Raw genomic sequence first — 15,353 nt, forward strand, 5'->3', positions numbered from 1 at the left:
GAGGGAGGCAGGGCGAGCGGAGGAGGAGGAGGAGGAGGCGGCGGCGGGGAGCTGGCCCTGGCAGCCAGAAGAGAGGCAGGAGCCGGGCAGCTGCCGCTGTGATTGGCACACCCCGCTCCGGCATAGGCGGAGGCGAGCAGCCGGGGACGCGGGAGCCCCGCTGCGCCCCCTCCATCCCCTTGGCAGCCCGGCAGCGGCGGGAGCGGGGAGCGCCTGGGCTCCGAGGCGCGGGGAAGGATGCCGGGGAAGAAGCCCGGGGGCTCCGCGGGCGGCGAGCTGCAGGGGGACGAGGCGCAGCGGAATAAGAAGCGGAAAAAGAAGGTTTCCTGCTTCTCCAACATCAAGATCTTCCTGGTGTCCGAGTGCGCCCTGATGCTGGCGCAGGGCACCGTGGGCGCCTACCTGGTGAGTGTGTGCCCCGGCCCCGGGGCATGTCTAGGAGCCGCTCTCCCTCCCCCAAGCAATCGGCTCTCAGCAAGCGCTGCAGAGGGGATGGGGAGTCCCAGCCATCGGCGAGGGGGCCGGGAGGGATTGGCGCCCCAGATTGCAGAGGGGAAAGGGCCGGGAGCTCCCCTGGGGCTGGGCTTTCGATCCTCAGGTAGCCTGATTCGGTATCGCCGAGCCTAGCCGGGGTGACCCATCTCTGCTAAATCTACTCCTGCCTCCGCTTCCTGCTCTGTCTTTAGTAGTGCCGGAGCTGTGTGCTCCCCGCTTCACTTCGTGTCTTTCGGTTCGCTGATCATTCCCCGTCAGTAAATGGAAGACAGACAGACAGACACACACGCGTAATTGATAGAACATTTTCTGTCCGTCCTACTTGACAACCCGCAATTGTTTGATGCAACAGACAAGCTCGATGCAGTAAAGTGTGTGGCCCAGATCTGTGCCCCAGGCTGTATGGGTAGCGGTTTTCTTTCTCTCTCTCTCTCTCTTTTTTTTTTTTTCCTCGTCCCCTCTCCTCGAGGGCCATCTTCCACCGCTGTGGTGGCTAAAGTTACAGTACCTGATGAACAGCTGCAAGTTGGTGTACTTTCTCCTACTAATGCGTAAAGGTGAATTTCCTATCGGCCCCTGCTGCTGCTGTGAATGTGTCTGGTGATTGCACAGAAAGAGAAGGGGAAGTGGAAGGGGGTTTCCGTTAACCCACAGTAACGTGGCTTGCAAACCCCAATGGGAGCAATCGTGTTTAAGCTGTGAAACGCTTGACTGTTGTAAATGACTCAGCACAGCTGAGGGGTTACCCTTCTTCTGTGTCTCTTGTTCGCGTGCATGTCTAACTCTAGGGAGACTAGAGGGCTGGTTTCAAAACCCGAGCGCATTTAATGGGCGTACAGAATAGATTGGTAGGGTTGCTGGGTTTCCAGCTGGCCGGTAACTGAGATCAAATGTCACAGTGCCCGAGTTCTGTTGAATAGATACGAAGTAGATAGAATAGGGCATTTATTCCATCTCCCCCGTGTTACTAGTATTCCTTGTGCTAGTCAAGTGATACACTGGTAAGTACAACAATACCACAAATCTTCACTGTTAGGTAAAAGTGCTGTAGATTGTCTATCACAGAAGCTACATAATGAGGTCTGTTATAATGGGAAGGTGCAAAACTCATTGTGTCTGGTATCAAAGGCAGAGGTAAGAGTAAAAGAGCGAGAAAATGATGTACATCAAACTGAGTTTGCTTTCTGGGTGAACAATTTAGGGATACCTCTGTATAAACATGCACGCTCTTGTATATGTGTTGGGACAGCCTCTGGAACTGAAAAGGTGTCATCTTTCAGTGTGTGTAAATATGAGTGGGATTTTTTCAAAACAGCCTATGTGATTTAGGAGCATAGATCCAATTGAAGGCCCATGGCACTTGCGTTTCTAAATAGGTTCTTGAAAATCTCTCTCATCCCACATAGTATGGTAGACAGTATGTAACTTAAAGTGAACTGTAACTATCATAAGCACCATTAATATACCCTATCATATTAAATAAACATTTGCAGTTGTTTCCATATAGTGATACATGTAGCTTTATATATGTATAATAAAATGCACCACATTTTAAATTCAGCAATGAAATCATATTATATGAGCTTCTATGGATATTTAATTTTTTAAGTGACAGATTGTGCCATGCTTTCCTCACATTGAGTAATATCTTACTTCATGGGTAGGTACCCCAATTTCAGTGGGAGCTACCTGTCAGTGTGAATGAGTGAGGCACAACCTGATGCTAAACTAATAAACCAAGGAATAAAATACCACTTAGATGGTCTCCCTTTCAGTGGCACCCTAGTGCCATTTGCTTTCAGTGGCAGCAGTAGAGGTAATTTATATGAATTTTTACTATCTTGGGGGTTTATGCACATCCATCACCGCAGTATCTGAACGTTGACCATGTAAAATCAGTAGCAACAGTGAAGCTCCAGATGGAATTCAGGGAGACTCTGGCACCTCTGCCTTTTGGGGGTATAAATTCTACATAGGCCTTGCTAAACTTTACCCTCCTCCATCTCTTTTAACAGCATGATATAGTCAGACTTTATCTTGTTCAGCAGGATATCCTGCATTAACACCTAGCCAGATCTATAAACAGCACTAGACAACTAGCCAATGAAAAATACCACAGCGTGAACCAAGGCCAGTGGTTAGAGCTGCTGTTTTCCTGTATCACTTATTATTCAGCCTCAACAAACGCCAGAAAGTCTTTAGTACAACTAACAGATGCAAATGTGGAATTTCATTTGAAGAGCAATATATAAATGGCTGCATCTGCACTAGCATTTCCCCACCTGCGCTAGCACCTGTGGAACTGAACTTGTCCCTGAGCAGGGGTGGGAAATGTTTTGTAAAATACTGATGTCAAGGTCCTTATTCAGACAAGGTGTCCCAAATCCTATTCTCAGTAACAGTGGTGAAAATCAGGAGTGACTACATTGAAATTAATGGAAGTACTACAGAATTGCACGGAGCTGACTGGGAGCAGAATTTAACCCATTGGAACTACTCATATGAGTAAGGACTATTTGCATGAGCATGCATGGATTGCAAGACTGAGCCCTGAGTGACAACTCTGGCTGAGAAGGAAGCCAGTGAGAACAGAGAAGGAAAAGCAAATAGAGAAATGCTATGTGGTATAATTACAATATGTAATACTGCTGGGCAGTTGAATAAACTCCATATTTTGCCTTGTTAGAAATAACCAAATAATGCATTCATGGTTCCATTTTGCTTGACAAGATAACTTTCCTCAGTTATTTGTAACTCCTGGAGGTGGGGGGGGGTTACCTTTTTATGGGGGAGTGACAGACTGGCTTGCTCAGAATTCATTTCTGCTGTGCCATGCACACAGTGAGGATGATTGGAAAACTTAACTTCAGAACCTGCACGTATGTAAGAAGTTTTTTATTTCCCTATGAAACCAGTGACCACTAGCAAATTCCACAGTGTCAAAGCAAAGCACACTTGCTTGCTTGTTAGGCCTGACTGAATAACTCACTCCTGGCTGTGCTTTGCTTTGACACTATGGAATTTGCTAGTGGTCTCTGGTTTCTTAGGGAAATAAAAAACTTCTTGCATACGTGCAGATTCTGCATATGTATTATCTAATCTTATTTATATACCCACACAAGCATGTGCTGTGTGTGTACATGCTCTCTATATGTCCTGTAGCTGCTGTGTTCTTGGGTCAGGGCTCTCTTGCTTTTATGTGTCTGTAAAGCACCATGAATGGCTATGATACTATATTAATAATCTATATAGCTCAATCCTCCTGCTCAGGTCAGTGGCAAAATACCCCAGGGCTCCAATAGTAGATGTATATGTTTAATCAGCCTGTCTCTTTGAGATTATATGTGAAATCTTATGGAAAGTTTGATGATCATTACCTTCCAGAGCATTTGTCAGTTACACTGCACTTGTCTGCTGAAATTTACATATGTGAAATGACTGTGTGTGAAATGACCTATCCTCCTTATGAGCCTGTTTTGCATCGCGTATGCAAATGATAACCTACCCTGTGTGCTTAATTTCTGAGGCTGGTGCATGCTCCCTGTTGTTTGCATGTTTGCTGAAAAATTTGTTTGGCTTAGTCGAATTGTCCTGTGTCCTTTTTGAAAATAGAATTTATCAGTAATTGTAGTGACAGCGGTGAAAGCACAGCTCATCAACTGCAGGCTTTCCTGCTGCAGAAGGCTGCCAACAAGTTGCTCAAGATTTTAAGCAGCAACTTGAAAAGCTGGGTTTTTTTTCCCCTTCTTCTGCAGCATAGGCCCACAGGTGAAAACCGAGATTTACTATCTTTACTTGTGTGTGTGTGTGACGAATAAAGTGCCAATAGCACAAGCAATGAAAGGCCGGAGCCAAGATCTTTCAAACGAATGCAGCAGTATGATCAGTCATGCTGGCCATGCATAGTGACAGTGATGTAGATGAGGCTGATCCAGATATCTTGGCAACAGTTATTTCCCTGAACTCTTACTTTCATTATATTTTGGAATAGTTTAAGTGGAGATAATGCAGCAAGTGCACTTGACCATTGATCACCAAGCTGTTTTATCGCCCTGCCACTCAAATCTCTGCTTAACTGGTGGTGAATTCATTGCTTTAGCGTACGAGAAGAGATCTGTTTGACAGCCACAGTCTGTGGAGCAGGAGCACAATTTAATTTTCTCTCCTCTGCCTTTAGCCTCAGATCGCTCCAGTGCAAACTGACCTAGTTGCGAGGACATAACATCTGCTGAAGTCAAGGGCCGTTTAGATAAGGGGCATGCATATGGGAAATACGTTTGAAAAATACTATGCTTTTGTGCACCTGTTTTTACAGGGATCTACTGAGATGTCTGTTTGCTACGGTATAAACAGCTTTGAATGCAGCTATTCGTGTGTTTTGTCAAGTGATGGAGGAGGATTGGTTAGGGGAAAGGATGCAAAGGAAAAATAACTGTTGGAACCTGTTAGTATGTTGGAGCTCACATGGAAATGAACGCAAAGCTGTTTGTTTTTTAGTTTCCTGAAAGAAAACTTTAAAGGACTGTACTCAAATCCCTCTGCAGAGCTTTACCGTGCAATAAATATTAGCTGGAGCTGGCAACAGGCCCCCTTAATATATGTGCAAAACTGAGTGTGCTTTAGGTCTGCATGAGATTGGAATGTGCTTGCATTTGGTATCTGAGGCAATACTCAGCCTGTTCTCATTTTTTTTATCCAGAATTATGTTACAAAGCTTTTTAAATGCTGAATTCAAGAAGAAATAATCCTCAAAATGATTCCAGCGGCGGTAAACACAATCAAAAAGCCCCTCAACCAGACTCTGCTCTTAGCTACATGAGTATAGTTCTTAGTGACCAGCATAACTCAACTGGCTCTGACATCTTTTGCTTGCTTCAGTTTTTAAAAAAAACCAAACCACACAGACACGGAAGAGTAGCAAACATGGTACTAATTATGCAGTTATTTTACCATATGTCACTAACAAATGAAAAAGATGTTCCAGTGCTGCAGTCATGCTCCAATGGAACCCAAAGGTAAAACTCCCATGGGAGGAGGATCTGAATCCAGGCCTTCATTAGACATTTCTTAGAAATATTTTGAGTATACTAGCAGTATTTCAGTAGCACCTCGAAGCCCCGGCTGAGCCCCCATGGTGCTTGGTGCAGTACAGACAGATAGTAAGAGGCATTCCCTGCCCCCAAAGGGCTTGCAATGTAACTAGACAAGACAACTAAACAGGATGGGAGGAGGGAACTATTATCCCAATTTTTCAGATGAGAAACTGAGGCACAGAAGCTTGATCCTACACTCATTGAACTCAGTGGCAAAGCTTCCCTTGAGTTAAATACTGCAGGACCAGGGCCCACCTGATTAATCCAAGGTCAGACTGTGACAGCGCAAGCAACTGGACCTAGAGCTCCAGTCCACGGCTTAACCGCAAGGCAAGCTTTCTCCTGCTAGTTTATCACATAATTTTGATTCAAGTAATGATTTTCCTATAGTGAGAATTTGCATTAAAACCTCTTTCTTAGCAGTGCTGAGGAGCTAGCTGTAAAGTTAATATGTTCGCCACTTGGGCATTTTTGAAAATAACGTAAAGTGAAAAATGTTTTGGTTGGGATGGAACTTGCCTTGAATTGTCTGGTTGTCGCTTACGGTTCATTTTTCTGTAATTTTCATCTTTGCTGGCTGTGTTATTTCTGGAAAGCTGTCTCTGGTGCTCCTTTCCCATTAGAGAATATTGTCCATTTTGCAGCTGAAAGTCATTCTGGCACTGAACAAAACCTGCTGGTTTGATAACATTTCTACTTACTGTGCGAGGATCCTTCTGATGTTTCTTATTTTGGGGCCAGAGAGGGTCTGTGGCTGCAAAATGGGGATCAACCCATCCAGATCAAGATGCTGAACGTCTTCAAATTCCTGGGGATGTTTAGATCAGGAGTTTGGGTTTGACCCATTGTAAAGCTTTTGCATTGCAAACCACTGCAAATCATTTGCAACATTCTGATCCAGATCTGGGTTTGGATTTTGAACACCCCTAAAGTTTGGGGGAGATCGTATTTGGGATTTTGGTTTGGGACCTTCTTTTACTTGCTGCTAATAGCTAAGTATTTATATGGGTAGCATTATAAAGATGAAGAATGCTACAGTACGTGTCTGTTCTTTGTCTTTTGCAGAATGCATGTTTTGATTATGGTTTTTGATTAAATGTGTAAAGGATTAAATGTCTGATCCTATAGCAGGCGTTTGGGCTGATTAGTTTCATGAATTAATTTTTTTTTAAGTAGAAAAATGCTTAACAGTAGCTTCTGCTGCTGTTTTCCTTAGGGGCACAAGAAGTACTTTTTGATCTCTGGAAGAATGATCAGCTGCTTAAAAGTACTAAGATCCATCACAAGACCAAAGTCCTCTACTGCTTTCCTTGTCTTTGGCCAGCCTGAGCTTCCAAAATATCTCTGCCTCACATATGCATGGCAATGGCCAATCATATCTGTGGGTATTTTAATGGCCTGAAGTATTATAAACATAATTAGTGGTTGAAGAGGCCTTGAATAGGACAGCAGAATGAATTGGATCCAAGAGTCTCGTTCTGACCTTGCTTGTGCAGATTAATGCAATTTAAGTGAGAAGAGTTGCATTGCAGGAGTCTCTCGTGTTAAGTCTGTAAACAGAGTTTAGCCTTGTTAGCCCCTTCTGCGTTAATGGCAGTAGTGCTGGAACAGTTTTTATACTGAGGGTGCTGCTGATGGAAACTATGTATTTGGTGGTGGTTATTACTACTTCAATCCAGGGGGTGCGGTAGCACCCCTAGTTCTAGCACCACTGAACGGTGGGCCACCTGGGCTGCAGTGTCCCTCTGCTCTGTTAGGGAAAAAAAGAAGTGATCTTCCCTTTCCATGCAAATTGGTCACTTGGTGACAAATATCCTTTTTGGGGGGGATTTTCTCTTCTCTCAACTTCATGTTTCAAAGGTTCACGAGGAATCAAAGGTTCAAGAGGAACTTCATTGCTTTGGTGGAGTTGTTCTGTATGTACAGTATGAAAGAAGAATTGTTCTCTTATTTATGTATTTACCCTGCTTCCAAACCATCCTTCCATACTAGCAAACATAAGCGTATTCCACACACAATTTAAATAGTACTTAATGGGGCAGATTCTTAGCAAATGTGAACTGGTGTAGCTCCATTGACTTCAAACAAATTCAGGTTAACACTAGATGAGGATCTGGCCAGGTACTTCAATGGATAGCCATACGATAGTATGAAATCGATACGTACTACATGACAGTACTTTGCACTCTACCTCTCCGCCAAACACGCCTTTGATTGAAGAAGTTAAGAACTACTATTTGTTGTCTAGGTGGACCAACAAAATTGTGAAGTACTGAGATGTTTTAGACTTACAAGGTTTCATAACAACTCAGTGGCAGACTGAGAAATAGAACCCAGGAGACCTGGTTTGACATCACCCTACTATAACCATCAGCCATTCTTCCTCTTCATACTGATTATTTGTATTACAGTATTGATCTCTCTTGGGTTTTATACTGCTGCCCATCATGATATCTGAGTGCCTTCTATGTAAAATCAATAGCAACAGAAAATTGCCTAGTGGAATTCATGGAGTCTTTGGCACTTCTCCCCACCAGTAGAAGTGCCTGGAAGTCCCAACTAAAATCCCATAGGAAGAGAAAATTCCTGTCCCAAAGACCTTACAATCTAAATAGACAAGAGAGACAGAGAAGGGGAGAAGAGTGCAATAATACTTCCTGTTTTAGGGATGAGAAACATGACTTTCCCAGTGTCACACAGTAAGTGTGTAGAAGCAGACCTGGGAACTGAATTCAGATTTCCCGAGTCCAGTAGCCAACAATTTTTTCTTGTTTCCAAGCCCCATTTGAAACCCTAGCATGTTGGTGGAGCTATACATATAATAATTAAACTGTTTGGGGGTAGCGGCTATCTTTTAGCTTGGTTTGTGGAGCATCTGGCACAATGGGGCTCCTAGGCTCTCTCACTTCAAATAATCAAGGATTCGAAATGACTGCTTACAGCATTAAAGGGGAAACTCAGTAACTAAAGAGACAAGAGTTGTTTGGGTATGTATTGTTTTTCTTCCCTGCTGCTTAGGAAGCAGAAAAGCAAAATGTGTTTTCCCTGATGATGTCCCTTCCCATTTGGCAATCACAGATCTGATTTCCCTGCATTTCTAATTGACCTTGAAATTAACACATCTTTATTTTTTGTTTTCTGCATCTACCTCCTGGATGTCAGCACCACTGTAAGAACAGCATGGTATTTTTGTTTGGTTGGTTGGCTTTTTTTCTGTCATCTCTACATTATGGACACTGCTATAGAAAGCTATGCCTCTATGCCCACAGTGCAGATGCAGACTAGCATTTTTTCTGTCACGGTAGGAACGCCACCTCTCTGAGCAGCAGTAACTAGGTTGATGGAAGCATTTTTCTGTCGACCTAGCTGGGTCGGCACAGCGATGGCACTCGAGGGCATGATTTTTTTTTTTTACTCAGCACAATAGTTCCTTCAACCTAAGTTTTAAGTGTAGACCAGGCCTTAGCTAACAGCTATGGGAGCATAGAACTTTGTATTTGTTTAGGTCCTACATAATGAGTTATTTTCTCCACAATCCTCCCCTTGACAATAGAATTTTTGAGATTTTTTTTAAAAAGAATGATTTAAATGTCATTGGAAAGCCCTGACATCATAAAAACAATCTAAATTCTTCACTTATGTTACTAATAGCACCTGAGCTTACTGGAAGTGGAAAAATTTAAAACAGCCAGTTTACTGTCACTCTATGGTGTTTATTAAAAAGTTCAGTCACTTTATGAAAGTGCTTGAATAACTCTTCTTCTTTCGAGGTCCTTATACTACACCAATCACTGTAGTGTATGAAGTAATTAAGTCAGTTTCACTTTCAGGTGGTTGGTGTGTCAATGTTTGTTTTTGATACCATAGGGCAGTGTTTCCCAAACTTGGGAGGCCGCTTGTGTAATGAAAGCCCCTGGACGGTTTGTTTACCTGCCGCGGTTCGCTGCTCCAGGCCAATGGGAGCTGCTGGAAGCGACGCAGGCCGAGGGACGTACTGGCCGCCGCTTCCAGCAGCTCCCATTGGCCCGGAACAGCGAACCACGGTCAGTGGGAACCGCGATCGACCGGACCTGCGGACGCGGCAGGTAAACAAACCGGCCCAGCCCGCCAGGGGCTTTCCCTACACTAGCGGCGTCCCAAGTTTGGGAAACACTGTCATAGGGAATGGGAGGGATTTTTGTAAAAACAAACAGACCAGGCTGTTTTTATCAAAAATTTGGGGGGGAAATTGTAGAAATACTTTAGTTGGCATTTAAAATAAACTTGGGCCAAAATAAAATTGACACCCACTCTGTATATATGGAGCATGTTACTTTGAAGATTATATATAGTTATTTGTAATGCCTGGCAGCTCCAGTTTTGGATCAGGATCCTATTGTACTAAGTACAGTACAAATACAGAACAAAAATACATTTTAAAGTAATGTCCAATAGGCTGAATTTTGTGCCTAAAGTACTTGATGTGTTTTCCCTTTTAATTCTAGATTTGGCATATAATTGTCACATATCATTAGGCTTGGGAGGATTAGATTTTTATTAGTAAATGTCAGTAAACATTGATTTCACCGTACCCACACAAACTGATAAACATCGATAATCGACATTTCAGATAGGCAAAACAATGCTGTTAAAGAACTTCTTAGTTTGATTTCAGCCTTTCTCAGGATATTTACTCTGTATATTTTGGCTTGCGATGTTGACAGTTTTGTGTTTGGTTATAAAGTTTTAACTTTTTGAATCGCAACGTCTGTCATTAAATTGTCTGATTCCCCGAATGTCTGACCCCCACCTATAATTTCCCACAAATGTGGAAAAATTATACAAATATCAATATCAGTTGAAATTAAAAAAAAAAACGTGCCAGGCCTAGATACAAGCACGGGTGGTGATTTGTTCTATTTTAATTATCTGTGAGTGAATACTTGAAATAACAAATGTTATACTACAGTAGTGGTGGCCTGTGAGACACTTTGTTTACATTGGCACAGCTGCCTACAGCTCCCAGTGCCCGCAGTTCGCCGTTCCTGACCAATGAGAGCTGCGGGAAGTGGCGGCCAGCACGTCTCAGTGGCCCGCACCACTTCCTGTAGCTCCCATTGGCCAGGACCAGCGAACCGCGGCCACTGGGAGCTGTGGGCGGCCGTGCCTGCAGATGGTCAATGTAAACAAACTGTCTCGTGGCCCGCCAGCCAATTACCCTGACGGGCCGCGTGCGGCCCACGGGCTGCAGATTGCCCACCTCTGTACTACAATATTTGATCAAAAGATGGGTGTTTGATTTTTAACTTTCACAGTTCTATTTTTCTATGTTTCTAGGGTTGCCAGGTGTCCAGTTTTCAGCCCCACCCCAGAACCTGCATCCCGAGCCAGAGCTCTCACCCCTCCCTGCACCCCAACCACCTGCCCCAGCCTGGAGCCTCCTCCTGCACCCTGAACCCCTCGTTTCTGGCCCCAGCCTGGAGTCCACTCCCCCCCCCAGCAGAAGCGCTCCCCCCTCCTGCACCCCAAACCCCTGCCCCAGCCCGGTGAAAATGAGTGAGGTGAGGGAGAGCGAGTGACGGAGGGAGGGGGGATGGAGTGAGTGGGGGGGTCGGGGCTCAGGGAAGAGGTGGGGCAAGGGTGTTCAGTTTTCCTGCAATTAGAAAGTTGGCAATCCTATTTATTTCACATCCTAAGCTATCTCTTTTTGGAAACCTGAATCTATTTTCCCTTCTCCCACCCCCTCACTGGCATCTAAAGTATGGGTGACTCACTTCACATGGGGTTATTCAGTTTCTTCACTGTCTCTGAAACCATGTGGCACAGTCACTTGGCACCTAGGTTCAACTGTGGCCTGGTGTCATGTGCGCTCTGAAACAGATGAATTTGTATGTGAATTCACATAAGCAGAAATGGAAATATTTCCCCCCTTGAATGCATTTGGAGTCTACATTAGATTTGGTGAGGCTCAAACACTCTCAGATGCCTATGAGCCCCTAAATGCTGGGTGGGCAGAAAATGCTTCATACGATGCCTAGATTCATTGTGACAAGCTGATGGATACACATTTCTGTGTTAAAGATCAGGACAGGGCCCTAAATTTCATGTAGCTGCAGATTTGCTTTATTACTTCCATTCTGCGAGGGAACAATGGAATGAGAAAATACTGTACCACACAGGTTTACAGCCCATCGCGTTAAACAATGAATGTGTTTTTCATTGAGCTGCAACAGGAAAAGTGCTGCAAATGCCTTTTTGAAAGGGAGGATGTGAATTAGCTGCTACTTCTACCCACTCTGGCCTCTCACCCAGAGAATATAAATTGGCATGGCATTAACAGAGGACTAGTGTATTGCTGAGTGTCATTATTATGGAGGAGTTAGGGCCGAATTGTGCAGTCTTGACTCAGACAGAAGTCCTGAAGACTGTGGCAACTTTGGCCTCAGTGCAGCACCAGGAAGAATTCTCTCAGCTGCTTAAGTTCAGAGTATGGTATATTTGGGCGAACAGGGCAAAATGCAAAAGGAATGTCACGCTCTGCATTTTTCCTTTCTTTTAAAGAGATACTATGCGATTAGCAGGCAATAATGTCAGCTTACTTTGTATTTCTTGTATCTGTTCGTCAATATTGTGTCATCTTATTTTGAGGGTTTTTTTCATCTGCTCCTTTTTCTTATAAGGCCAGCCGTTGTGCATGATGCTACAGCATCAGAGTGCGCTCTGCCCAAAGCTCATGGAATCCCTACAGTAGCAAACCAGCTTTCACAAGGAAAGCTGTGCGAATAACTGATACTTTTTTAAGTGGCCTTTACATTTTAAAAAATAAAATTGAAATATAATTTGAAACAAAAATTGTTTGGAATCCAAAATTAGAAAGGATTTTATTCAGATCTCGTTTATTTGCTTTGATCAAAGCAGGGGTCGGCAACGTTTGGCACGCGGCTCGCCAGGGTAAGCACCCTGGCGGGCCGGGCCAGTTTATTTACCTGCTGACGTGGCAGGTTTGGCCGATCGCGGCCCCCACTGGCCACGGTTCGCCGTCCCGGGCCAATGGGGGCGGCGGGAAGCCGCAAAAAGTCTTCAGCAGTATAGATTCTTCATGTGGAATTTAGAAGGACAACATTTATTTGGGCTTCTAGTGCCAGCAGAGAGAAGCCTGTGTTTTTTGTTTTTGTGCCTTGTTGGACAGACAGTACTAAGGGCAACTTAATTACAATGAGGCCTTTCAGCCTCTTCATGGGAGACGTGCTCTGTGTTTCCTGCAGCATATTGCTGGTTATAATGCAAGCCCTTATGTCTGAAGTTAGTGCAGCTGAGCGCTGGTAGCTTTAGTAGAAGGGAAGCCTTGTCTTAAAGGGGGAGTCAAACATATCTTTGGTCGCTGTTCCCTAAGGGCAGTAGCATTAGCTGTAGCGCTATCAGCCAGTTCAGAAGATACTGTAGTTCACAAAATAGATCCTGGGCACTGGCTTAATCCTGACAAGCGTGGCGCACCCTCTTCAGCAATGCGTCTTCAGGGAATCTGCTGGTGGTTTTGGTTCCTCCAGCTCTGGGGTTGGAGGGCAATGATCCCGTCCGATGCTCCACTTCTGTCCTCAAAGTGGTGTTGTATCGAATGCCCTATTGCTAGTTTGAGCATTGGAATCCCAGTGCTAGCTTAGTTTTTCTCTTTTCTGTTTGAAGTCCTTTGCTGGGAGACTAGATTTAGAGACCTCCCTAGAGTGGGGAACCAGCCATTCTGGACAGTTTGCCCATGGTTACTCTAATCCCTTCCTATAAGGGATTGGGAGTCGAGTCCACCACTACAATGTGCTTGAAAGCAGGAGCTGAGCCAATGAAATGTGCTGTAACCTCGCCTGTACAGCCAGGCAAACTCATCCACAGCAAACGGCTTATTTGCCTGGTGGATGTTCATGCGTCCCTCTACAAACAGATCAGTTTCCATAACCCTGTTTGGTGGGAGTTACTGCTGGCTGCTTTAGGATAGCGCACTTCAGCCTCTGGGGCGCTTGCATGCTGTTTTGCTGAGCGTGTGGCCTTGGCTATTCGATTGCAATTTGAAACTTGAGCTGGTTTGTTGGGATAAAATCTTTAGCGTTCTGGAGCCCTGGTATGTTTTCTTCCATGAGTGACTTTGTTGCCAAGGGCCTGCTGCAGGGTGTCATTCTATACACCTAGGAGCGTTGTGTTGGTGGGAGCCAGGGCTATCTCACTGCTAGGGAGGAGAGCATTTCAAATTTCTAGTCTTTGTCTTGTGGAATTACTTTAATTTTATGATTTCGGCTCTGAGAGCTGAGGCAGTATTGATTTTTTTTTTTTTTTTTTTTGGAGCAATCAACTTAGTTCTAACCTGGCTAAGCTTCTGCCGGTATTTTTATGTTGCCATCTATCATTTAAATAGATCTCTAGTCTCTTACAGTAATGGTACCTGATAGCTCGTGGGAAGCCGTGGACACGATCTCTAGGAAGACTTATGCTTGCGTCATGTTTTCAAAACTTAGACTGTAAGCTCTTTGGGGGTGTGGCCCATCTCTGTGTTTATGTTTGTACAGCGCCTAGCACAATAGAGCCTTGATCCATGACTGGGGCTACCACAGTGTAAATGTGTGTCGTGTTTGTCTGTTTCTTTCAGTAGGAATTTATCTCCAAAACAGAATCCAGGGGCAAGATAATGTCTGATAGGTAGATGTGTGTATAGTGTTCACTCTGTTGGTTGGGATGGAGTGGAGGGGTCTGTGGATCAGCTGCATCTGGGCTTCCCCTTTCCCCACCCCCAGTCTTCAGACTTTGGACCATATGTGCTCTCTTCAGATCTGGGGATTTGAGCATGGGGAGAGGTTGAAAGGGAGGCAGGAGGGTGGTGGTTAACTTCCCAATGGGGCCCACTCTGTGCTTGGGGAATCCCTTTACAATGGTGCTATGGCAGGTAGGGGAAATCTTGGTAATGTGGCTCCATTGGAACTGCATTTCCAGGAACCTAGAGGAAGCCACAGTGGGTCTGGGGACGTCTGGCTTCTTTGTGGTTAGTCCTGTGTGTATACCCACAGATCTTTGGGGATTTCAGCAGGCAGGAGGCAAACCTTACTCCTGATGGAAGAATTTCAGGAAACTACTGGAGGGGAGTCTCCTGGAAGTTTACTCTCTCTCCGGTAGGAGGCAGTGTTGGCCTCTCTTTGTGACGCATCATGAATCTCATAACATTTTGGTGTTTTTTATTTTAAGCCCCAGCTCCTGGACTCCTGTGACTACATGAGAATCTCAGCTTTTTTTTTAAAGTAAATTTCTCTCCCTCGTGGTGGTGGAGAAAAGCTTGAAAATAAGAATGGAGTGGCCCCTAAAGACTCAGACACCAGAAAGCAAATAAAAATCCCCAATTTTTAAAAATATTTTTTAAACCGCAGGGTTGTAAAGCCAGTCTTGTGACTTTTGAGCACTTTGCATTGGCAAGTGGAGGCATGCTCTCACCCGTGTTTTCATAGAATCGTAGGACTGGATGGGACCTCTAGAGGTCATCTAGTCCAGTCCTGTGCACTCATGGCAGGATTCATCTGCTCCTCCTGTCTGTTCCCCAGTTACATCATCAAAGCATCACCATCATGAAGGATCCAGGTGTATAATGAGCACTTGGAGCCAATGGGAAATGCTGGTCTTCATGTATTTATTCCTACTTACCAAAAACACTGGGAATTATATAATATAAAAATATAGAAAATAGCACACATTGGAGGTGGAGTTTGTGGGTTTGGCACAGGGATGGGAGTTGGGGGTTGTATTCCCAGCTCTGCC

The 15,353-nt window shown here is 44.5% G+C and overlaps 1 protein-coding gene across 1 annotated transcript in view; it reads left to right on the top strand.

Annotated features, from left to right (window-relative positions):
- Positions 1-237: 237 nt before the first annotated feature.
- Positions 238-15,353, top strand: part of LOC112112811 (solute carrier organic anion transporter family member 3A1-like) — a 29,592-nt gene continuing 14,476 nt past the window's right edge. Inside the window, exon 1 of the mRNA XM_024208866.2 lies at positions 238-405. Coding sequence (XP_024064634.2) covers positions 238-405 — 168 coding nt within the window. The remainder of the gene's footprint in view (positions 406-15,353) is intronic.

This window comes from Terrapene carolina, unplaced genomic scaffold (assembly GCF_002925995.2).
Source record: "Terrapene carolina triunguis isolate 2854851 unplaced genomic scaffold, T_m_triunguis-2.0 Scaffold67, whole genome shotgun sequence".
Classification (NCBI taxonomy): Eukaryota; Metazoa; Chordata; order Testudines; family Emydidae; genus Terrapene; species Terrapene triunguis.